This window comes from Mauremys mutica, chromosome 4, assembly GCF_020497125.1.
Source record: "Mauremys mutica isolate MM-2020 ecotype Southern chromosome 4, ASM2049712v1, whole genome shotgun sequence".
NCBI lineage: Eukaryota > Metazoa > Chordata > Testudines > Geoemydidae > Mauremys > Mauremys mutica.
The window spans coordinates 72,260,187-72,285,659 of NC_059075.1; the positions used below are offsets into that span (position 1 = coordinate 72,260,187).

The 25,473-nt window shown below is 45.7% G+C and overlaps 1 protein-coding gene across 5 annotated transcripts in view; it reads right to left on the reverse strand.

Annotated features, from left to right (window-relative positions):
- The window catches only part of C4H11orf49 (chromosome 4 C11orf49 homolog), a 151,274-nt gene that overhangs the window by 109,471 nt on the left and 16,330 nt on the right, over positions 1–25,473 (reverse strand). For 2 of the 5 annotated variants that reach the window (XM_045014681.1, XM_045014683.1), the window contains 3 exons: positions 23,695–23,828; positions 23,080–23,177; positions 18,106–18,208 (listed from right to left, as the gene is read on the reverse strand). In XM_045014681.1, coding sequence (XP_044870616.1) covers positions 18,106–18,208; positions 23,080–23,177; positions 23,695–23,798 — 305 coding nt within the window. In that variant the 5' untranslated portion in view covers positions 23,799–23,828. Of the gene's footprint in view, positions 1–18,105; positions 18,209–23,079; positions 23,178–23,694; positions 23,829–25,473 lie in introns of those variants that run through there. The other 3 variants (XM_045014684.1, XM_045014685.1, XM_045014686.1) reach the window with 2 other exon arrangements.

Sequence of the window (25,473 nt, forward strand, 5' to 3'; positions counted from 1 at the left end):
GGTTGGGGTATAAGGAATGCAGCGCTGGTGATCCAGCGCTGCTCATCAGGTGTGGACACACACCAGCGCTTTAATTGGCCTCCAGGGAATAAGGAGATATCCCATAATTCCTGTTCAGCCACTCTGCTCATCAGTTTGCACTCTACTGCTCTGGCCTCAGGTGACCCGCCCTTTAAGTGCCCCGGGAATTTTAAAAATCCCCTTCCTGTTTGCTGCAGCCAGGTGTGGAGTGCAATCAGTTAATCTTTCCAGGTGACCATGCCTCCACGTGGCAAACGAGCCCCAGCATGGAGCAATGGCGAGTTGCTGGACCTCATTAGTGTTTGGGGGGAGGAAGCTGTGCAGTCCCAGCTGCGCTCCAGCCGTAGGAATTACGATATCTTTGAGCAGGTATCAAGGTCCATGCTGGATAGGGGCCATGATCGGGACACGCTGCAATGCAGGGTTAAAGTAAAGGAGCTGTGGAGTGCCTATTACAAAGCCCGCGAGGGGAACCGCCGGTCCGGCGCTGCCCCCACGACCTGCCGTTTTTACAGGGAGATGGACGCGATACTTGGGGGTGACCCCACTGCTAATCCGAGGACCACGATGGACACTTCTGAGCAGGGTGGGGGACAGGAGCAGCAGCAGGAGGAGGCGGCGGCGGCGGAAACCGCGAGTGAAGCTACTGGGATGGGGGAAGACACCCCAGAGTCCCAGGAGGCATGCAGCCAGGAGCTCTTCTCAAGCCAGGAGGAAGGAAGCCAATCGCAGCAGCCAGCAGTTGCTGAAGGACAAACAGAGGAGCGAGTTACCAGTAAGCGGCTTTTATTTTCAGGGTGGAAATATTTCGGGAGAGGAGCGGAGGTTAGGGCTGCATACATGCAAGCCTAGATGTGGAATAGCCCATTGATGTGGTCTATCACGTCGCGGTAATCGGCTGCAGAAATCTCCTCAAAAGTTTCAGCCAGAGCGTGGGCAATGTGCCTGCGCAGGTTTATAGGGAGAGCCACTGTGGTCCTTGTCCCAGTCAGGCTAACACGTCCGCGCCACTGTGCCGCGAGGGGTGGGGGGGACCATTGCTGCACACAGGCAAGCTGCATAGGGGCCAGGGCGGAATCCGCATTGCTGTAGAAGACCTTCCCGCTCTTCCCTTGTGACCCGCAGCAGGGAGATATCTTCCAGGATTAACTCCTGTGGAAAATGTTGGGAGACTGTTTAGTGCAGATCCCCCCTGTAGCTGCTTGCTGTCCCCAACGCACAGAAACCCCTGCACAGCCCTGAAGCAATCTCAGTACCCCTTACTCACCATTTCATGTCTCCTGTTGCATTATGTGTGGTCTTATTTGGTATGGGGAAAGAATGCTAAAGTGAACACTGAAAACTCCTTCAGTGTGTGGGAATTACTGCTTGGATGAGATAATTAACAATGCTACCCTGTTAAATGTTGCCATTTTTGCCTTCAAGAAGTGACCTTGACTGCTGGACTGCCCAGAACTATCACAGCACAGAGACTACAAAATCTGAGGAAAAAGCTGCGAAAAACCAAGGAAGACATGCTGAAAACAGTTATTGATCACTCTGCTCGAGAGAGTAAACAGCTGCAGGAGTGGAGAGAAAGGGAAAGCAGGATCCGCCAGAGGGAAAGCAGGATCCGCCAGAGACATTGGCGGAGAAACGCTGTGGCAAAGAGGAAAAGCACAGACCAGCTGCTAGGCATCCTGGCGCGCCAAGCAGACTCTCTCCAGGCACTCGTAGCCATGCAGGCAGAGCAGTCCCGTGCTGCCCCACAGCACCCCCCGTCCCAAATTTTATTCTCTTCTGCCCCAATGTTAGCTCCAAACCCCCTTCCCCAGCATCCAGGTTCTTACCACCACCAGCTGCCTCCAACACCTGTACGTTCACCAACCAGCCCTGAGAACTACGACCCTTACCCTCTGCACTCAACCCCCATCACCATGCAGTATATGCACCCTGAAGTGCAGCAGCCATTGCACAGCACTGCAGACAGGACATATGCAAACTTGTGACTTTACAGTTCACCAACCCACCCCCCTGCCCTAGGTTCCTGAAATGTTGTGTGTCTGTCAATGAAGTATTTTTCTTTTCAATAAAATAAATCTTGGCTTTGAAAACAGTCTTTATTATTGCAGATAGTGAAAGATACCTTATCCCAGTAAAGAAACAGTCACTGGAAATCATGTTAGGGATAATAGAATCCTAACAGTGTAACCACTGCACTTCACTCCCATGCAAGGCAGCAAACATTACTGTTGGCTTTCAGCCTCAAATTGTTCCCACAAGGCATCCCTAATCCTTGTAGCCCTGTGCTGGGCCTCTCTAGTAGCCCTGCTCTCTGGCTGTGCAAATTCAGCCTCCAGGACTTGAACCTCGGTGGTCCATGCCTGACTGAATGTTTCACCCTTCCCAAATATTATGGAGGGTACAGCATGCGGATATAACCGCGGGGATGCTGCTTTCCCCCAAGTCTAGCTTCCCATACAGGGACCGCCAGCGGGCTTTTAAACGGCCAAAAGCACACTCCACAGTCATTCGGCACCGGCTCAGCCTGTAGTTGAACCGGTCCTTGCTCCTGTCAAGCTTCCCTGTATAGGGTTTCATGAGCCAAGGCAGTAACGGGTAAGCGGGGTCTCCAAGGATCACAATGGGCATTTCGACGTCCCCTACTGTGATCTTCCTGTCTGGGAAATAAGTCCCTGCCTGCATCTTCCTGAACAGGCCACTGTTCCGAAAGATGCGTGCATCATGCACCTTTCCAGGCCAGCCTGTGTAAATGTCAATGAAACGCCCATGGTGATCCACAAGCGCCTGGAGAACCATAGAGAAATACCCCTTCCGATTAACGTACTCTGATGCTAGGTTGGGGGGTGCCAGAATAGGAATATGCGTCCCATCTATCGCCCCTCCACAGTTAGGGAAACCCATTTGTGCAAAAGCCATCCACAATGTCCTGCACGTTCCCCAGAGTCACGGTCCTTCTTAGCAGGATGCGATTAATTGCCCTGCAAACTTGCATCAACATGATTCCAACGGTCGACTTTCCCACTCCAAACTGGTTCCCGACCGACCGGTAGCTGTCTGGAGTTGCCAGCTTCCAGATTGCAATAGCCACCCGCTTTTCCACCGTCAGGGCAGCTCTCAATCTTGTGTCCTTGCGCCGCAGGGTGGGGGCAAGCTCAGCACACAGTCCCATGAAAGTGGCTTTTCTCATACGAAAGTTCTGCAGCCACTGCTCGTCATCCCAGACTTCCATGACGATGTGATCCCACCACTCAGTGCTTGTTTCCCGAGCCCAAAAGCGGCGTTCAACGGTGTTGAGCATTTCCGTGAATGCCACAAGCACTGTAGTGTCACACACGGCAGGCGACTCGATATCATCGATATCATCATCGGACTCCTCACTGTCACTTTGGAGCTGAAGGAATAGCTCAACTGCCAAACGTGTTGTGCTGACGACACTCATCATCACAGTCCTCAGCAGCTCGGGCTCCATTTCCCACAGAAATCGCGATTCACAGACAGAGAGTAAAAAACAGCAAGCAACTCACAATGGCACCAAACGTGGCCGGAAAAACTGTGAATGCTGGGATGCGAAGCGATGCACCACGGGGCGTTGGGACAGGAAGCGGAATGACCTGCACCCTTCCGTCCCCTTCCCACAACCCACAGCGCAAAAATGGGACGAGGTGCTCTGTGGGATAGCTGCCCAGAATGCACCTCTCAATACAGCGCTGCAAATGCTGCAAGTGTGGCCACACTCCAGCGCTGGCCCTGCACAGCTGGACGACCAGCGCTGCAAACTACCAGCGCTGCAACTTGCAAGTGTAGCCAAGCCCTTACACTCTCCTTTCTCCTCCCCAGAAAGCACCAGGCTAATAAAAACTTGCCATTGTACTGCAAACACTAGAGGCTTCTAACCCTTACCTACCAGGTATCTGATGCTTTGTTGAATATACAGCTATGACCGGGCACATTAGAAAGAGAAGACCGTTTCTACTTCAGCTGTACAGTGACTTTCACTGTGTGTGGATACTCTTGTGGTTGAGGCACAGGATTGAGAGTTGGGAGATCCAAGTGCTCACTGCACAACTTTCGACAAGTCATAGCCTTTGTACCTCACTTTCTTCATCTCTAAAATGAAGAGGAGACTTCCTGGCGTTGCAGGGAGTTAAGAGGATTTGTTTGCAATGTACTCAGAAACTATAATGGTGAACTCCATAAAAATGTCTATTAAAGAAAAATAAACATTACAGAATGGCTTTCTGCTTCCCTTCAGTCAGGTGACCCAGGGAGTGAACTCCTCCTCCCTGCATAGCATCTCCTGCTGTTCTGACCTAGCCTGTGAAATTCCCAGTGAGCCAAAAATAGTTCACCATCAGTAAAATCCCACCATGATGTTATTTCAAAATATAAAACTTTCAAAATTGAATGAATTAATCTTTGGTACTGAACACTAGATTTCCATCTAGAAAAGCCCAGGAAACCAAGTTCTCTCTTTTCTGCTTTCTGTTTTTTGGCTATATCTTGGCAACAAAATGGTAGATTTCTTGGACTCTGGTGAACACATCTATTTTTTAGGGTGCATTAATTCATGAATCCCTTGTCTTGATGCACTTCAAATTTGGAAGAAAAATTCTACTCTAGCCCCAGACAGGGGAACGTATAGGCCAATGCAGGAGCCATGAGGTATTCAACAACGGCCTCACACAGCTCTGGACAACAATCTTTTTTTATGGAGAGAAAGAAAAAAACTGTCAATGTGTTCCACAATGTCTCCCTCCCAGAAAACAATAGAACATGTTCTAAAGAATCATGCAAAAGCCATCCTAAACACATGGTTAAAAAAAACCTGTATCAAATTACCTGTTTTTCCTACTTTTTCATATGTAATGCTGCAGATTTGAATATACCTTTGGTGGCTTAATGGCCAAGTCCTTCAGACCATACATACAGACAACTGCAGAGAATCCGCTTCATACAGCATGTGAGCCAGTGTGACCCAGGAACCTCTTGATGCCAACTGGCAGACAGCACAGGGATGCATACAGATTTACAGGGACCCCTGGATCAGTTTTATGCATAATAATTCATTAAAAGGTGGCATATGAAGTCTACTGAGAGCCAGTGACACACTGGTCATCATAACCATTGTGAAATGTACGTAAGGGTAATATTTAAGGGAGTTATATACCTCTACTGGAAATTACGTTTTCAGGGTCTGTGAGTTAAAGCAGGTCACCAGAAGGTGACAAAACATGTTCCTTTCACACAGGCAGGAGACACGTATCTGTTTGGTTATATGCAACTGAGTATTGTGTACTTCACAATGGATAACTATCTAAATGCTAAACTACTAGCTAATCAAGATTAAAAAATTAACAAGAGCCTGCAAAATCTCCAGGAAAGAACACAGCATGAAGGTGTCCAGTTTATGAGTAAAGAAAAATCAAATGAATGTGTTGATATATCAGGGGCTGCAAAGGGTCACCCTTGTATCTTTCACTTAGGAAGTAAGCTGTCAGTGAGCTTGCTTCATTAATGGAAGATCACAGTCAAGCTTGGCTGTAATATACTGGAAGGATGTGGGGACAGTTTTTGATTTTATGACATGATGTCCTATTAGTTACATTTAGGTTCTAGTATGTGTGTTATGATTATATATGTAACCCAGTTGTTTCCAGTATTCCTGCTTGTTATAATTTTTTTTTTTTGTTAAATAAACTTATACTTGCTATAGACAAATCCTAAGTGCTATGTGTTAAATGGAGCTATGTTCTATGCTATAACTGGTAACCCATACTATTTATTTGGGAACAGAGGATATGTAGTTCTGTGAGAGTCCAATGGATCGGGGGTTGATCTCCAGGGAGATTCTCAAAGGACTCAGAGGTTGGATTGTGCTTATTGCTACACTTCCGAGGAACAGCAGAACCCATGTGGGCTGAGAGACAAATGCTTGTGCTTGCTGCCTGTGGCTGGTGATGTCAGAAAGCTGACCCCTGGCAGGCTCAGACAAGCCTCTCATGCTAAGGGCAGGTGGTAGTGATGTGTCCTACAGACCTAGGTATCCATGGGAAGAGGCTTAGTCGGTAGGATCTACTCTCAAATCTGTTGGTTAGCTAAATGTCACATCCTGGATACTTTTATACCAGATACTGGTATACTGAGAGATTAACAAGGGAGAATGTTGGAAACAAAATGCAAAAGTTTACGGTTTATTATTTTCTGTTCATTCCAGATAAGGGAAACAGAACAAAAGGAGGCCAGAATGAGTAAACCAAAGACATAAACTAAACTTAACAGGCAGTATTTAGAAAGACTGTGTACAGCTGATAGCTTGAATGCTGCAGAAAGAAACAGGAATGGGATGAGATCTCAACTCATGGAACATAAACATCAAGATGATGTGAATGATCCATCCACAGAGCCTGAGACCGAGGGAAGTGCAGACTTATAGAACCAGCCCGGTACCTATTCCAGAAAGGCAGCCATAAAGCTCAGACCGGTCAAGTTAGAGATCCAAAGACTGCAGATACCAGCAAGGGCCAAAAGGCTGGAAATAGCAAATAAATAGGAGTGGGAGGCCCAAGAAACACAATGAGCATACAAAGGGAAGATTATTGCTTTACACACAGTAGTACAGATTGTGTGTCAAAGGCTGTAAAATATTCTCACCACATCTGGTTAAGGATGTGTATCTATTTACCTTTTTGCCATGTGGTTTTTCTACAGGGTGACAAGATGTCCCAGTTTTATAGGGACAGTCCCAATATTCAGGGCTTTGTTTTATATAGGCACCTACTACCCCCTGTCCCCCCCGTCTCCACTGTCCCAATTTTTCACACTTCCTATCTGCATAGAAAAATAGAACGACCATTCCATTAGTACAGAAGATGAGCAGAAATAAATGGCTTCTCAGAGTGAGCTGCCAGCATGGAGGTATGCTACTGAGCAATTACCTCACTGTGGAATGTCTTTTTTCTTTTGTATTATGATGCGTTCCTCACTATACTTCAGTGGAGGGAAGACAACTGAGATAGCTACTGTTCACCGTCTATGGCCCAAGAGCTCCTTCACTTATCCAACATCACAAATTGAAGGAAAGAGCAGCTTTACAATCAGAATTGCAAGACAGAGAAAGAACCCTCCAATACACAGATCTTGAGGACCACTAGGATATTCACAAAGACAGTAATGAAACAAACATCCAATTTAAATCTAAAAAGAGAAGACAAGGCGTTAGTCTATGAAATCTTTGACTGCACCCATCTCTGAAATAAGTCACTACAGAGAAGTGACCACGTTAACAGAATATGCATGATCTTGTATGGAGATGTTCACTCTCAATGCTACTTGAGAAAGCATGACAAAGCAATAGAGAGAAGAATATATCGAAGTGTTTTTGTGCCAAAACACATCCCTGTTCAACACCACTGTAGATTTCAAAGCTGTCAGATTGATCACTATCATACTGGACTGTAGCGTTCATGCCATTACTGAAGGATCAAATCAGACTGAGGAAGACTTGGGGGCAAGCGATTCTCTCTAGGAAGTGGAAAAGGACCTTCCTGATGACTAGGTCAAAACCTTTATAAGATCTATAAAGGCAATGTAGAGAAGTTTTCCTTATTCTTGACACTTTTCTTGAAGTTGACTAAGTGCAGAGACTATGTGGATCGTTGATCTACAAGCACAGAAGCAACACTGACTCTTTGGATATATGCAGTCAGCAAGAACTTGCAATCTCTTTTGAGAATGATCCATGCAAATGCCTTACTAGGAACATTAAGGACGGAGATTTCTCTGCAGCTGTTGCAAGCTCTCTGATCGTCTCTGTTCTTGTGTGTTATGCTGTTGACATCCTCATGTCTTCTGGTACCCGTCCTTCCCTTCAGCAAGACATTACGCAGATGGTTAAGCACAACCTGTCCTCCCTTGTTTCAGTACTTTAGTTGGAATTCCATCTTTTCCTGTAGCCTTTCCCAGTGCTTGGGAAACAGGTGCCTTTTCAAGCTCATTTATAGATAGAGCTTGATATAGAACTTCGACAGTCAGGAGCATTGGGACTCGCATTTACCACTGTTTCTGAAGAAGTGCTTTCACATTAATAGAGTTTGCAATAGTGTTCCACACAACATTGCGTCTGTTTGCTTATTCAATGATGTCGTCCCCATTAAGTGACTTGAGTGGGACACTCTTGACTGAAGGACGTATTTTTTTCTTGATTTCATCATACATACCTCTTAGATCTCCATTCTCAATGGATGTTTGAACCTTCTCGTACAGATTGAATCAGTATGATTGAGCACATTGACTTGATGTTTGTGACAATGCACTCTTAGTCAATCTGCAGTTACCACACATCAGGAGAAGGGTTCATGTGTGAAGCAAAATGCACAGCATATCTCCAACACCTGCAAGCATTTCTTCAGAGTATGCTGCAAACCAATCTATCTTGTACAGAGCTTTTACCAAGAGCTGAGATTGACGTATGTAGATATTCAGTCTGTGCGTGTTCCATGATGCATCTGCATTCAATGGGGAGAGATAAATCAATGACAGCTTTCCAGAGATTCATAATGAATTGGAGAGACCTTCCTTGGTCTTGTGTTGTTGCTGTCTGTGCTAATAAATTTTTGACTCCAGAACCTAACCAATGCTCATTGGGGTCTTGTTTGCTCTTTTCACACTGGAAAAAGGTGTAATGCATCTTGTGTGGGGAGCCTGTGTCAGCTAGTCTGGTTTCAGACAGAGAGCAGTCACATTGATGTCAAGCTTCTCCAGCTCTCTGTCAATAATGGCAGACTTCCTAAGCCACTGAACTCCTCTAGAACATTTGTTATACCAGTGCATATTGTTCTCACATTCCAACAAGCAAGTTCAAAGAAGGCAACCATTGTACCCAAACTTTTGGCACATACACCTAGGCAGAAAAAAATAAGGAGGTAGAGGCTTGTCTTAGAACCAGAACATCCCCTTCTGTGGTACTGATGAGGCCCAAAGGCTTGGAGTCCAAGACATCTGGAAACAGCACAGATGCAGGAAATGCTGGAGGGCAGAGCTGAGTTGCAGCAAATTTGGTTCAGGGTTTTCTCCTCCTGCCTTTGTTCAGCCAAGAACTAGCTGCAAGGTAACAGCACCAGATAGAGTTTCTCCTTTGTGGATATTGCTTTTCTTTCCAAAAGGTATCTTGCATGTCCCCCACCACTCAGCAGGTATAGTCACTAAACACCCAAACCACAGCAGCCTGTACTGAGTTACATGATACCAGTAGCAGGCCTCACATACTGGATGTGACTCCACAAATAATGCAGATGATGAAATAAATGCATGTAGAAAAGAAGGTTTATTTGCAGTGAGTCTCTCTTTCAACAGAAAAACAACATGAGAGAGCGCATATGCGCACACCTTTCAGCAGTTATCTTTACATAGAAAGCACAAGTTAATAAATGAGGGGTCACAGACAGATCTGGAGTACTAACCTTAGTTTTTGGACAATGAGACTTGACAACCTAGCACTCCCAATCAACAAGTCAGAATAATTTCTCTTTTTTTATTTAATTTGATTACACATAGCTGGATTCATCTGGACGTTTGTTCACATATAAAATCTGCAAATAAGTGGGAAGTAGCAGCCCCATTTTCCAATATTTTGTAAATATATTTTGGAGAACATAAAATCTGTACTGGAAAATTGCTGGGTGTTATTCCCATGAACATAAGCAATCTGCCAAAGAAAAGGACAGTGTATTTGCCTAGTTTAATAGGCCAGTACTTATTGGGACAGCTGCTAAGGAGGAAGCAACACTAACGTGAAATGAGGGTTCCATCACCCTGTATGTGGGATGTGCAAGTTCCTGCTGCTGCCATCAAACTGTCCTATAGCATATGGATCTCCATTCAGATGGCAAATCCATTCCTTCTGCCTGAAACTAGTTTAGTTTCGTCACAAAGTGAATCTGAGCTATGAACCCCAAATCCATTTCCATGAACATCTGTATAAACCTTCACTGGGAAAAATGTTTTCAAAAAGCAGAGATCGTGAACTGAAATTCAGTTTCTGAAGGAAGCAAATAACTTTCCCCCATCTTTAAGCAAGACAAAGGTACAGTGACCTTCCCATTCCACTGCAAGTGTTCTCTCCATTGGAATCGTTGAAAGTAACATGAGTACATTGCAGAGGCCTGCAACCCCTTCTCTACCATACTCTGTGGCAAGATTGTCAAAGGACTGGGTTAGATCCTCTCTCTCTGAGTGTCTTATTCACATGTGCTGCAAGATTCACCCTTACTCTGACACCTTAAACACAGGAGCAGAACTGCCTGTCTTCATGCGAATGTATCAGCCTCTTTCCACAGATAACTGTGAGTGAAGAAGTGGCAGATTCCGTCAGCCTCTTTCAACAGATAACTGGAGAGTGAAGAAGTGGCAGATTCCCGCCAGCCAGCGGTGCCCTTAGGAAGCAGCGAACCACAGCTAACACAGCAGCAGACCTGTCAAGAATCAGCAGCACACAATCCCAGTGGAGATTTCTAACCAAAAGGCTTGTTTCACAGCCAGGTTGGTGACAGCAGTAGTTTCACATCTGTCACATGGCTCACTGCAGCCAGGCAGCCCGTGTGTCATAATCCTGTCATTTCCTCACTAGAGCAGAAGAGATGCAGGGACCTGGTGGGTGTTTGAGGAGCTGAATGAATGTTGTAGTCTTTGCAATAGTTGAAGAGAGAGAGAGAGAGAGAAAAAAAACTGTGCGTATTTGCTTTGGGGCTCCCTGGCATAGATCATGTGGGAGAAATTCAAGAGCCTCATCAACTCCTGAAAATGTGAACCAACATTTAAAACAAAAGCTTCCAATCTCACTAGTTTTAATTATGACAGCAATTGGGCTGTTCAGCTCTGAGGGTTTCTCTTTCCCATCCAAAGTGGATCATCAGTGCCCTGAAGATTTCCCACCACCACCATTGTTTTTAATTATCTGTACTGCACACACAAGCCCTCACCAGGATTGGTGCCCCATCATGCTAGGTGCTGTAAAGCACAGAGGAAGGCACAGTCATTGCCCTGAAGAGCTTAAAATCTAATCTCAAACAAGCCAGAAGACATCAGTGATGGAAGAGGGAGGAAAGATGACAGTGACGGTTATAAGAACACATGGTTATATAGGTTAATGACATGCACAGACTGATGGTTCCAAGTCAGCTGAAAGCACTTTTCTTTTTTCCTTTTATAAATAAATGAAGTCAGCTGACCCCATCTGCCACTCAATTTAGCCATCGTCAGATGGCTAATTTCTTGTTGGCAACACAACAAAAGTGGGTTATGAGGAGGAACCTGAAGGGGAAGAATGCAGAGTTCTTATATATTAGTTCAGTTAATTTCATGCACGGAGCAGCATGGAAGAAAGCAGAAAGCCATTTGTGGGAGAAGAAAAAACATGAGCAATCAACACTGGCATCACTGGTGGAGTCAAAGGTGGGCAAGAAGGCAATATATAAAGAGATGTCAGCAAATAGGTAGGTTGTATGTATATGAGGTGTTGAGGGGGCTTCTTTCCCCTCGTTGCAATGCTTTAAATGTCAAGGGAAAGTCAAGATCAAAAAACGACATGATCAATAATGTATAGAAGGAACAAGTCCCTTTAAGATGCATAGAAGTCAAGCTTGTTGAAGTAAAATAACATTAGCCTAATTGCATGGAAGGTTTCAGGGTAGTCTGTAGTTCATGGAGATTCAAAAGCAAAGAGATTTCTGGGATTTTTAATGAATAAATACCAGTAGCCTCTCAGAAGATCAGTAAAATCAGGGCTGATCACGAGAGAGGCAGAGCTGTGCTCTTAAAGCTATAAGAGACAGTTGGATTAATTTGCAAAAGGATGAACTGAGCCCTATTCCTGTAATAGCCAATAGTGTGTTAGAACAGGAGCCTCAGGGAACTCTCAAGACTGAAAGCAGATATCCATATGATTGGGACAAATGAGACTAGGGAAGGAAAGGGGAGAAAAAGCATCCTCAAAGGCTACAGCTCTATTTCAAAGATATTTCTGAGCAATAAAGGTTAGCTCTCTCCTGTGGGCAGTTACTGTTAGGCCATGAAGAGCAGTGGAATACACATCACTTAACTTCCTCTTACTCCAGGGAAATGGTTCTCAGACTATGGTTCATGAACCACTAGGAGGTCTGTTGAGCACATGTTGATGGTTAATATAGAGAGCTGGCTGGTCACATGGTTTCCATATTCTAAACAACACTAAAACATGCTAAAAATACATTAAATGCTTTCCTGATATTAGTTGCTCACATAAGCTGTTTCTGTAAATGGCACAAAGATGTTATGTGATCATGAAGGGGATGGTTAGGAGCTGTGCCATGGCAAATGAGAGGATGGTGCACACTCTAAGATGTGGTATACACCCAAAAAAGTTTGGGAACTTCTGGTTCTGTGAGGCAATCCTGTATCTCTCATTCCTCCTCACCACACTCACTTGATTCTTTTCCTCTAGGATTTACAAACTTGAGAACACAGGACCTAGGCAGATTAAAGTTACAGTACCCAGGCACTTAACACACATACCACTGCTTCTCCAGACTGACCCTGCTGGTCTTACAAAACCCTGGCTTTGTCTCTCACTCTCCACGCTAAAGTAGGGAAGGCTAAGAAGAGCAGGAAAAAGGGGCCAGAAAGCCACACAGTATTGAGTCCTCCCATCTCACCAAAAATGGTGTGCACATAATTTCAAAGGGAATGTTTGCCAATCCTCTCACCTAGAAGAAGTTACAGCAATAGGAGGTTCATTGGAAGGGAGGATAATACTGGGGGTGGGGTGGGGAGAGAACAAGTCTTTCAGATTGGCACAAATTCTATTTAAGCACAAAGATATTGGAGTTCCTTATCAAACTGACCGGCTTGGCAGAGCCCTAGCACATAAGGAACAGTCTACTCTGCAATTGGGAGTGTGACTGCAGCACGTATAGATATATCTGAACTAGCTTTGATCTAGTTCAAAGCTAGCTTGGGTAAGAACTAGCTTTGATCTAGTTCAAAGCTAGCTTGGGTAAGAATAGCAGGGGGCAGTACAGGCAGCGTTCACTTGAGTATTTACTCAGGATCCTGGGCAGGCATGGCTAGCCCATGCCCCCCACTCGCGCTGCCTCAACTCCACTATTGTTGCTCAAGCTAGCTTTGGTATATCTACACATGCTGCAAACACACCTCCCAATTTCAATGTAGACATACACTGAGTGTAAACCACTGGGCCAAACCTGACCTTGGCTCCATGGGGGATTCCAGAGGGCAAGGGAAGCAAGTGAGACTGGGGAAACAGAATAAATTATTTTCCCATGATAGACAGCTCCCTACACTGCTGATATCTAGGTCCCTCCTTCTGGTCAATTATGCTCCTTTAAAGTGGAGAAATCTCCCACATTTCATATATCCTACATTGAGAGTTTTCACAACTATCAGAATTACTTCTTAGCCTATTTCTTTTCTGATACCGGGGCACTGAGTATGGCTTGCTAACAATGGCAAGTTCTACTCTAATTACCAGAGCAAAAGGGACAGAAGCATCTGATGACTGTTTCCATAGGACAGGAAGAAGTTAACAGCTCTATGGAGTATTCAACATGAACATAAAAGCTCTCTGGTATTTCATATCCCCTTTTCAGGAGTATCAGGGAAACGAACTCAGTTCAGGGCATCTTGATCTTTCAGAGCTGTACACACTGGCAAACACTCATGTTCTACATTTACAGGCACAAATCATATTTGTTTGAAAATACCAAGAACCAAAAGAGTACCGTAGGCAAGGGTGGGACAAGAGCAGAATGGGAGGAGATGAGAGGGTCTGGGCAGCAGGATCCAACATGAAGAAATACTGCAGAGAAACGTTCTAAAAACAGTTTCAAAGAGGTAGGGAGGGGCTCTTTCATCGTCATTCAATTTTTAAGTTGCTGGTGACCAGAAGTTTAAAAGGGCCCCGAGGAGTGAACTTGAAAGGAGGTGCAAACCAAATCTGCTTTGGAAGAGTGCCTGGATAATGCCAGCTGGATGTGTCATAGCCTCCTCCTTCTCAACCCTGATAAAACAGAAGTCTGGTTGATAGGCGAAGGTCATAGTTTTGCTCACTCTCTCTTCCTTCAAGTCCTTGCTTATTGAGGGAACTTATTCAGAGTCGATGAGGAAGGTTAACAATCTGAACATCACTTTTCACCCAAAGCCATATGTATCAGTCACAGTATGGTGTCTCCTACCTGTATCATTTCCACAGGCTGAACCTTAATTTGTCCCAATAACCTTATGACATGGATCCACTCATGCAATCCCCTCTTAGCAGGGGATTACTTGTGATCCAAGGACCTCTTGATGCTGACTAACAGAGGGCACAGGCATGCAGAAGGGTTACAGGGATCTCCTGGGTCTGGTAGCTACATACTAGTTTGCCAAAGAGGGTCACGTAAGGTCTCTACTGAAGGCCTGTGTCACATGGATTATCAACCATTGTGAAATGTATGTACAGATAATTTGTAAGTATTTGTGTGTGTGTGTGTACATGCACACACACACACACTCTACAAACCATGTTCTTAAAGTATGTAAGACAAGTCACCAAAGGGTGATAAACAGATTCTGTTCAGACAAGGGATAGGAGGCACTTATCTCCCTGGCTGACCATTGTGTGTCTTACAATGGAAATCTATTTGCATATGGAATCACCAACTAATCAAGATTGTGAAGTCAAGGAGATCACAAAATCTACAGGAAGGAAGGAATACAAAGCAGGATGATGTCCAATTCATGACTAAGATCCAAGAAGTAGTCTGATATACCAAGAGAAGGCATGGAGACACCTGAGGTCCTCCATCCAGGAAGTGAACTGACATTATGTTTGCATCATGGAAAAAGGATCACAGCCAGGCTTGGCTTAAGACACTTTGGGGTGAGCTAAACTTAATTAGACAAGGGGTGTCTTGATAGTTAAGATTAACCTCTAGTACGCACTCTGTGATTTCATTTTATACATAACCTTTTGTTTCCAATATTCTTGCTTTCTATCATTTGAATCTCTGTTCTTTCTTAAATTCATACTTGTTCTCTCTATAAACAAATCTAAGGGCTGTGTGTTAATTGGAGCTGTGTTCTATGGTGTAACTGGTAAGTTGTGGTGTATTGTTCCTTTGGGATCAGCGGGTCTGGTAACCGTGTGTGTCCAGCGATCAGGGTCTGGACACTGCAGTAAAGAGAAAGTGGGACCTGCAGAGGCATGGAGGGAAGTGCTTGTGTTGCCAGTTACCAATAAAGTCAGGGAGCTGACAGATGGCAGGCACAGACAAGGCTTCTTCACGCTAAGGGCAGGTGGGGGTGAGGTGCTTCACAACCTTGGGTATCCATAGGAAGCACCATACTTCCATCACAGCAACTTGTTCATGACACAGAAGTACCCATGATCATGTTATAGGCACCCTGTATTCTTGACACTGGCTGTTCATACAGAGGGACTACTTTTAGGGTTAAACCGGGGCGGGGGGGGAAGGAGTAAGTGTTAACCCCTTTCACTGAATCAAAATTCAGAATCAGGGTTAGGCCTGGAGAAAAAAAAAAAAAAAGATGAGAAAAAAAAAAGTGTCCTTCAGACATCTAGGCACAACCTAGCCACACCCCCAGCAAAAAGGTCAGTGGCTCAAATTTTCATTGCTTTCTGTCAGTCGATCTGTAAGTAAGAGACCTTCAACTGGCCACTAAAGGCCAGTTGACGGGAGCTCCAGCAACACCAATGAAGGAGTTGCTGGAGCTCCCGTCAAAGCAAGCCAAGGTTCCCCCCCATCACCTCCCACTATGTACTAATCTGAATCCAGTGACAGCACCTAACAATGGATTTTAATTTCTCTCCCCCACTCCCTTAGAGAAATCAACTTCTAAGAAACATCACAATACACAAATAAGATAAAAATTCTTTTTCCATTTTAGAATTAAGACAGACAACTTGAATTCAGGGTTCATGTCTTCTTTATTCTCTACACTACTGAGCACAATGCCAGAACTTGTAATGCCCCCTGGAATTGTATTTGCATTAATTTTGCCTGATTTTTAAACCCCAAACCTACTGTCTTTTTCCATAATGTGGCAGAGGGAGGAGATGCTGGCACCACTTGTTTGTTAAAACCCAGAATGGTAAGACCAAGACACATACGAGACCTCCTTGTTGAACTTCACCACAAAGAATGTCTGTGCTCTGGTACCAGCTGTCTTTTAGGGATTCCACCATAACATCTTCGATCAGCAAGAAACCAGACATTAACTGAGGCTGTAAATCCCTTCTCCAGACATTTCTTATTCTCTTTCTCAGACTACTTTCAAAAACATCTTGAAATCTTCTTTCCTACGTGTCTTTAGTATGTGTCAAGTTGATTCCATATTTATATCTTCCATGTATATCTCTCTGTCCCCTTTAATCTTGCATTTTGCTACACCTCAGTTGGGGTCTCTTGAGATCAGCGATCACCACCATTGTGGCTATGCTGAGCCATATATAATGGTTATTGGGTCTGGAAGAGCCAGGCAACAGCATACCAAGCAAATAAAGGGAGCTTTACAAGAACCAGACTGTGATGGTCCTCACTTGGAGGTTGGTTGGTAGCTTTGCCTAGTGGTTAGGGCTTAGGCCCGTGACCTGCACGAGGGATGTTAGTAGAAGAGCTCAAGCCCTCCCACTCCACGAGGCTCCAACCCACAGCCCTTTGAGGGCTATCAGGGATCTGACAGCTAGGGGCTGCTTAAGGCTGCCCTTCCTGGGCCACTTCCTGTCACCCTCCCTGCAACTGTCCCAAAGTCGCTGTCTGGGTTTCGGCGTCATGAAGGGCATCCTCTCACCACAAGGCACCTTCTGGAGGCTGCATGTACCATGGTAGCTCTCTTCCTCTCTCGGGCAGCAATTGCCTCCTCCTGCAGTTTGGCCCACCCTCCTGGGCCAGCTCAGGCCTAGGGATTTCCCCTGCTGGGGTAGTCCAATCAAAGTAAAAGGGAATTAACAAAACTGAGTCATATGAGAGGGAAGGGGGAATGCTTCCCTCTTAGGCTGTCTCTCTAGCAGGTCCTCCCCTCCCTCAGGAGGGACCTTTTGGCAGTTGTCTTCAGGAGAGATTCTGCCTTTCCCTCAGCTCTCCTCTGCTCGGGTTGCAGGTATGCTCTCTTCCTTGGTCTGCCACCAAATGAGCTGCTTCCCTACCTTTTAACTCCTCCTCCAGCTGGTGCATTTCCTACATATGTGGCAGGCCGGGGCTGTCTGAGTCCAGAGCAGTTCCTAAATCCCTGGCTGCCCAGAGTGGGGTTTGTGTACCCCATCACAGACACAAAACAAAAAGAACAGCTGGGACAAGACTGAACAGCACAATGGATAATCCACAGAGATAGGAGGATAAAGTGAGCACATTAGCAAGGACACTGAAGGGAATCAGAGAGATGAAGTACCACAGGGAACCAGTCCTCTTACCATAGAGAGCTACTATACACAGAGGCCTTGAAATATGTCCCATATCCTCTGTTTGGGAATATGAAAAAGAAGAGGGCCCGGAGACCTGGCTTGGCAGCTCAGCAAGAGTCAGTCTCAAGATATTAAAATGCAACCTTCCTCTCTCTGTCTCAACCCATTTTTTTTCTGAACATCTGCCCAGTCCCACAACAGTCTTCAATGGGAAAGAGCGTATTGCTGGTACAACTAGAGACTTCCCCTTTTTCCCTGTCTGTGAACGAGAGCATGAATTAAAAAATAAATTGCTATCAAAGATAGATAATATTTGATGACCCAGATACAGTAGTAAACCAGAGAATAGAAGTCCTACCTGGGCCAAATTCAGACTCAAAATAAGCAAGCACAACTACTGAAGCCAACAGGAGTTGCCCCGCTTTTAAATCAGGTCTGAATTTGACCCATTGTCCTTAATAAGCACGTCTCTGAAACATGCTCAGGCAGCCCTTGGCTAACCTACTCAACTCCAACATTCACTGCCACAACATAATCAGCATGTATCCAGTTCCATTCTCCTTGTACCCTGCCTGCTTCCAAGAGCCTCCCTCAGGGTGGTCCTATTGGCAGACTCCTGATGTACTTACTATTCAGTGAAGAATCTGGCAATGCCATACTGACTAATATCTTCTCTGTTCTCCAGCAGCTGGCTCACTGCATCCTCCATGTACGTGAGGACATGTCTCTGAGCTACAAACAAAAGAGCAAGAGAGAGATTAGAATACAAGGGGCTTTCAAAGCCCAGAGCCAGGCCAGGCTATTAGAGTACATCCTTGTCTGGCTATTAGCACTTGTTCTCGCCGCGTAGAGAGACACAAGCAGAGGTTCTCATTCTGTTAAGTATTACTCCTGAGGGCATTGTGCCAAAAAAATAAAATTTCTGCATAAAAAATTAAAAATTATGTGCATTTTATTTTTCAATAAATAAATGCAGAGGCTCCAGCATAGTAGTGGGAAGCACAGGCCACTCGCTCCACGAAGGTGAGAGATCACCCTGCAGCCTTCCCCACTTCCGGAACACAGACTCAGTGGTGAGGCTGCACTCGACCCTGACACAGCACAAGGCCTGGGCCTGCCCCAGAAAAACCCTGGGGCCCTGCCCCTCTGCACCAGGCACACCAGGTGTGGGGCAGGCAGGCTCAACCAGGCAGAATCCAAGTGTAGAGGGGCTCAGTGTGGAGGGATCCAGGTGTGGGGTGAGAGGATTCTGTACGGGACAATCTGGGTGCAGGCAGCGGGGGGGGAGGGGGAATCTGGACACACAGAGGCTCATTGCAGGGACAATGGGACTCTGCAGGCGCTTCCAGGTGAAATTAGTTGGGGCTCAGCGGAGAGGTCTAGGTGTGGGAGTCTCAGCAGGGGGGGTCTGAGTGCTGGGGAGTAGGGTTTGGTGGGGTGGGGGTCTTGGTGCAGCTAGTTGGGGATCAGTGGCATAGGGGTTTGGATGTGGGGGCTCAGGGTGGTGCAGGGGGGGCTCATCAAGGTAGGGGTTTGAGTACAGGGAGCTCAGTGGGAAGGTGGTCTGGGTGCAGAGGACTCCAAATGCAGGGGTTGAGGTTCAATGGGGTGGGGTTTGGGTATGGAGGGCTCGAGGGGTTCTGGGTGTACAGGGTGAGGCTTGGCAGGGGTGTCTGGGTATGGGAGGTCTGGATGTGCGGGGGTTGGGTGGATGGGGGAGCAGCTCCTGTACAATGACCCCTTCCCCTGCAGCTGAAGAGCGATGGGGGCAGGAAGCAGGGGAGGATGCTGAGCTTCCTGCAGCTGGGGAAGGCTTCTGGGAATGGGTCTGACACAGCCCCAGCCACTCCTTGCAAGGGAAGAGGAAGTCCTGTCCTCTCCTGCCTCCAGTCCAGCCAGGACTAGCAGCTGATCCCAGCTCAGGGTAGGAGCCACTGGCTACGTCTCCCCAGCCCTGCAGTGATTTACCTCCCCTCCACCTGCTCCAGATGCCTGAAACAATGTACCTGCATAGCTAGGGAGTGGTGCACGACTGCTCTTCCCATAGGTGCCGACTCCGTGGGTGCTCCAGGGCTGGAGCACCCACAGGGAAAAATTGGTGGGTGCTCTGCACCTACCGGCAGCTCCCCGCCCCAGCTCACCTTCACTCCGCCTTCTCCCCTGAGCGCACCGCATTCCCGCGTCTCCCTCTAGCTCCAAGTGCTTGCTGCGGCGAAACAGCTGTTTCACAGTGGCAAGTCCTGGGGGGGGGGAGGGAGGAGGGGGAATGCTGTGTGCTCCGGGAAGAGGCAGGGCTGGGGCGGGGATTTGGAGAAGGAGTCCAATAGGGGCAAGGAGGGGTTGGAATTGGTGTGGGGACTTTGGGGAAGGGGTTGGAATGGGGGCAGGCAGGGGTGGAGTCGTAGCGGGGATAGGGGCGAGCACCCACTAGCACTGGGAAAAGTTGGTGCCTATGGCTCTTGCAGCTTCCCTTTGCTTCCCTGTCAGAAAGTCATTTTTCTGCAGGGAAGCAAAGAAATAAGCGGAGGGCATGAATTCTGCGCAGTAGTGTAGAATTCCCTCAGGAGAATAAATATGGTTGGTGAAATAGCTGACGTAAATTCTGCTTCTCTCTGCTACACAGAGTTACTCATTTATGCACTGATGACCCTTCTTTAATCTTTCTAGGTTTTGGAGATGAAGGAGGCAGATGAGGGTTGCAGCACTGCCAGTTTTGAAACTGTGCACCATTAAATGCCTGGTAAGGACCCTCTAGAAGCCCCTGAATTCCTTTTCTCTGCCCTGTATTGCAACAACCTTCCCTACACAGATTATGAGTACCATACTGGTAGGAGTCTAGTAGGGTTGCTGCAGAGCTTACCAACGTCCTCCAAATCTCACCTTTCAGGGGCCGTGCATTGTTTTAAATGCTGGTCTGTAGAAAAAAATTTCTGGAAGATACAAATCAAAGCACTTCTGCCCTTCTGAAAGCACCAAAAGGAATGTTCTGAGGATGGCAGTTAGGGAATTGGGTGCAGTGTTGGGTGATATCTACACACCTTGACAGGAGGGCTGGATCTGTCATTAGCTAACAAAATAATGCTACTTGTCTGTGATAAACATTGAGGGGCAGGGACAACTTGGTACAATACATTAACCATCTCACTGCTTCCACAAAGGGCAAGGAGAGCACAAGCAGTGCAGATACCAAAGGGAAATAGTGTGGATCTGTCACTAAACCTCTTTGATGTTGGCTAGAAGTAAACCAGAGCAGCAAAAAGTCTGGGCTGATGCTCCACCTAGCAAGAGGAAGGGTTGCCAGATCCATGAGTTCAACAATCAGAGCCAAACCACAACAAACAAAGGAGAACCATTCCCAACCTAAAGCGCACACGAACCCTGTTCCCAAAGCACACACTCCTATCCCAAACAAGTACATTACAGCACCACTGCAAGTAGCAGCCTGTCCTGAAAAGAGCAGGAAAATATCCTCAGGGTAGGGATGGCAGAGGCTGTGCTTGCTCTTTACCAATCTGTTCCAGACTCAATGGCATCACTCCTTCACCAGCAATCAATCTGCTTTAGAACCACATCCACAATCCACTTAAACACAAATTCAAGCCCTTGGTAAGTATCAAGCATGCCCCACCCACACTCAGTACATTTCATCTTGGTGTGGGGCAGGTGGAGCTCAAAAGATGCCTGGAAAACATTATTCCGAACAGGTACAATGATTAAAAGTTCACAGTAGCATTAACTGCTGTCAGGGGATTTCTCCGCCTATAACGCTTTTCAGATTCAATACAATGGCAGAATGGGTTAAGCAGACCCTGAAAAATACCTTGCAGCTGATAGTAAGATGGTGAGCCAAAGGTTCAAAGATATTATCTGGCAATAAAAAATACAGGGCGTAACTTTATTTAATTATTTTAATGCAAAGGAACACATTTTAATTTATGTGAGTGATTAAAGAAAAATAGCTCTGCGCACCTGTGTCCCCTGAGGGAGGAATGAGTCCGTGCAGCTCAGTCACACTCTTAAGATAACAGCAACTGGGAAAAGACTGTTTTTCATTCTATCCCATCACATCCCTCCCTCTTCACTGTGTGGCCCATGCTGTGCTCTGACACCATCTTCCCAGACACCATCACACTTTCCCTTGTCAGAGCACCACACAAATATTAATTAATTCCCACCGCTCACACCTAAACCCTCATAAGATTTTTAGGTATTATCAGGGTCCCTTATACTCCCTGGTGCAATGAGACCAAGTTCCATAGAAAGCAGACCTAGAGTGTATGGCAACTTCTTCTAAATTCCAGATGAAAGTTGTTTCATGATGATACACTAAACTGCCTCCCATTCCCATCTCCTCACAAACACACAGAGCTACAAATTGCTCAACATTGAAAACAGTCTCTGACATAAAATTAATTAATGGTCATTTCTGGAGAGGAGATTTTTTGCTACACTCCTCAGGTGATTTGACTCCCAGAATATTGTCTAAGTGCCCTAGCACAGCACCTCCTTCTCCCCATGTGTGCCAGGGAAGGGGATGGGAGGGTGCTTGTGGTCTGTTTTTGAGATTCATCTCCCTAACTTCCCAGCTGCTGTGCTTTTTTCCAGGTTGCCCAGCTCACCAGCCTATGTTACCAGTTCCCAGAGCTTTCTGGCTGCAAACTGGACTTTAGCTCTGGCTCCCTGACCTGCTGCTGCCTGGCTCCACAGAACAATGTGGGGTGCTTGCACTGTAATCCAATTAACTCCTTCTTGTGGGGGAAAACTGGAGAGCAAGTTGCAATTGCAAGCAGGTCCTAGCAGGACAGGGAAATAAAACAAAATGCCAGGTTCCTGACAGTAGCAAAATGATGATTTCCATGGTAAAATGCTGAATTTTCCATCTTGAAGGTTCACCAGTTTCTAAAGCACAGGATTATGGAGTCCCATAAGGCCTTGTTTGAGATGAATGGGACAGTTCACACCTCTTAGGACTGTTGTTTCACGCTCTTTGAAAAATCAGGTAATACTGCATCAATTTACACTGCTCTCATGTTCAAGGTTCTCTCTGCAACCACAAGGGCTAGAAACATTGCGACGTTACACCCCATATTCCTCATAAAAATATGATTGTGATATGAATATGGCCTAAGATATATTTTATGCAAGATGGGTCTTGTAAGGTATCATTGGAAAGGTTATGTCTTACTGAATGTGATTATCCAATTTGTATGCATCTATCATTTCTGTATTTAAAGTTTGGAATATTGACTATGTAACAATTACAACTGTTTGTGTATTTGGGAGACACCCACCAACCAACTGGCCATCACAGCCTTGATAGGCCATTAGGAAGAAACAATAAGACTGTGAAGATACTAATCTCTCTCCTTCCTGAGAGGCATAGCTGTGACACTACCAGGTCAGGTGATAAGATCACCTGATACAAAATACCACTTTGGACACTGCTGGTACTTTTCCTCTGTAGAGGGATGGGGATCAAACAAAGGTTTCTCACTTTAGGTAAATCCTTTAAAGGCTGGGGAGGGGGTTAATCTGGACTCTCCTCCACTGCCTACCCAAGAAGAAGGACTGCTGAAAGTACCTGAAGGGACAAAGGAACTAACCTGAAGGGAAAGGAAGGGGTGAATCCAGACTGAGACAGGGGTCCAGTCTGTAAGAAGAAATAACTGGAACACGAAGGTACTGAAACTCTGCAACGTGCCTAAAACAACATTTAGGGTGAGAAATTACTTCTTGAAACCAGTCTCTAAGATCTAAGCTTAGTATAAACAATGAGGAGCCCTTGTGGCACCTTAGAGACTAACATTTATTTGGGCATAAGCTTTTGTGGGCTAGAACCCACTTCATCAGATGTATGGAGTGGAAAATACAGCTTAGTATGCATGTTTTGTTTTATTTGCTCAGTAATCTGCTTTGTTCTGTTTGTTATCCCTTCTAATCACTTAAAATCTGTCTTTTATAGTTAATAAATTTGTTTTGTTTATTAAACCCAGTTTGTGCAATTTCTAACTGGGTGGGAGAGAAGTTGTGCATCTCTCTCTTCACACTGAGGGAGAGGGCTAATTTTTATGAGCTTGTGCTGTGCAGATCTCTTTATACAGCGCAAGACAGTATTATTTTGGGTTTATTCACCAAAAGGGGTGTGTATGTGAGTGCTGGGTGAATCCTCTCACAAAGAGCTGACTTCAGTCTGCATCTGCAGCTGGGTGTGGTCCTACCTGTGTGTGTGTGCTGCAAGAGGCCGGAGAGCCAAATTCAGCAAAACAGGGAGAGGGAATCCAGGCTGGTGGAGCAGGAGGGGTTCAGTGAAACCCCAGTACATCAGGTGGCATCACAGAACGTGGGGTCCAACCTGTCAAACACATATACATATTGAATAAAATTAAAAGATTCTGGAGCACAATTCTGTAGCAAGGAGTGAAAATTTCATGGCCACAGAATACATTATCCCTGCTCTGTAGAAGAAGAAACTGAAGTACAGATAGACTTAGTAATGTAAAGTCAGACAGTGAGTCAATGGCAGAGTCAAAGTTTAATGTGACAAGGGACCACCAGATCTAGTTTGGTAGCCGGCTAAACTCTGAAGCATGAGCTTTTAGGAACACAAGACAAACTGAAAATGAGCCAAACTGGCTGCTAAGCCTGCCTCCCTACTATCACAAGCTACCCCATCATATAATTGCATTCATAAATGTGTCCAGCTCTTCATAAATTTGTCCATACTACAATTCATATACGTCCAGTGCCCAGTCCACTAGAAGATTTTGCTACCACTACCCTCAGAGACCCATTTCCTCCCTGCTGGAACTCTAGCACCCTGCAGTTTCCAAGCAGGAGGTTTACTGGCTGTTTTTCTCCCCTCATCCCTAATACTAAGTCTTTCATTGTTTGAGGGCATCACACAAGCAGTTCGGTGAAAGCATTATAGTATCCCCAATGTCCCTGGGATTGTCCCAACGACAGTTTCCATTTTTCCCTTCATCACTCTCAGGGTCCCATTGCAGCCTTCCTTCTAGCGAAAAGACAGCAAGATGGGGTTCCCAGTCAACACTCTGTAGAGCAACATGAGGCATTCTCTACACCTTTGCCTTCCAGAGCCTGAATTCATTCTGCCCTCACGTCTGACCTGACAACCCAGGGAAAGACAGTGACGCTGGAACAATTTGTATAATGGGGGTGCTAAGAGCCATTGTACCAAATTGTAAATCCTATATATGATGGAAAACACTTCAACCCAGACAGTGAGGTAGCACCCCCAGCCTCCTTAGTTCCAGCTCCTATGTAGAGAAACCAGAATCAGGGAATCAAACCCAACCCACAAGCTCTCTAGTTGTAACAAGCACTAAGAGAAAGCCTTCATCTTTCTTCTTTGAAAGAGACACAGTACCCACCAACACACATTCATATACCGCAACACCCCATCATATTTTGTTATCTAGAATCTGTCTCTTTACTCCTGACAGAGTCTTGGGAGAGTTCCACTCTATTGAGAATCTGCTCACCTCCGTCTGGTCCACAAATTGAACTTAATATCCCACTTAAAAAGAGGGAGTGATTTAAGGACTTGCAGTAAGCTAAAAATATACCAGGTTGTTAAGGGCCAGCAAAATAGCAGCAGAGAGAAGGAAGTTATGCAGGACAACCATCGCCAAATCAAAGCTATGGAACTTGCATCCCCCATTTAGACAAAGCCTGCACAAGCTGATAGTTAATCGTTCAGTTCCTTCCTGAAACACATCATGTAACTGCTAAAAATAAGTTTATACAACGTCCCTGCATGCTGAGCACCTGGTCACACTGACAAGCTACTGAACAGCTTTGGTGGAAAGAAGAAAACTTGATGGGTCAAGGCAATTTTACACTGGAGTCTTCTGGATCCAAATATTAAATAGCTGAAATCCAGATGTTAAGTTGAGAATGTACTTATTAGCCACATTCTTGACAACTTTGCACAGAAAATCTTGAGAGACTTAATAGCTGTGTGACACTTCCACATT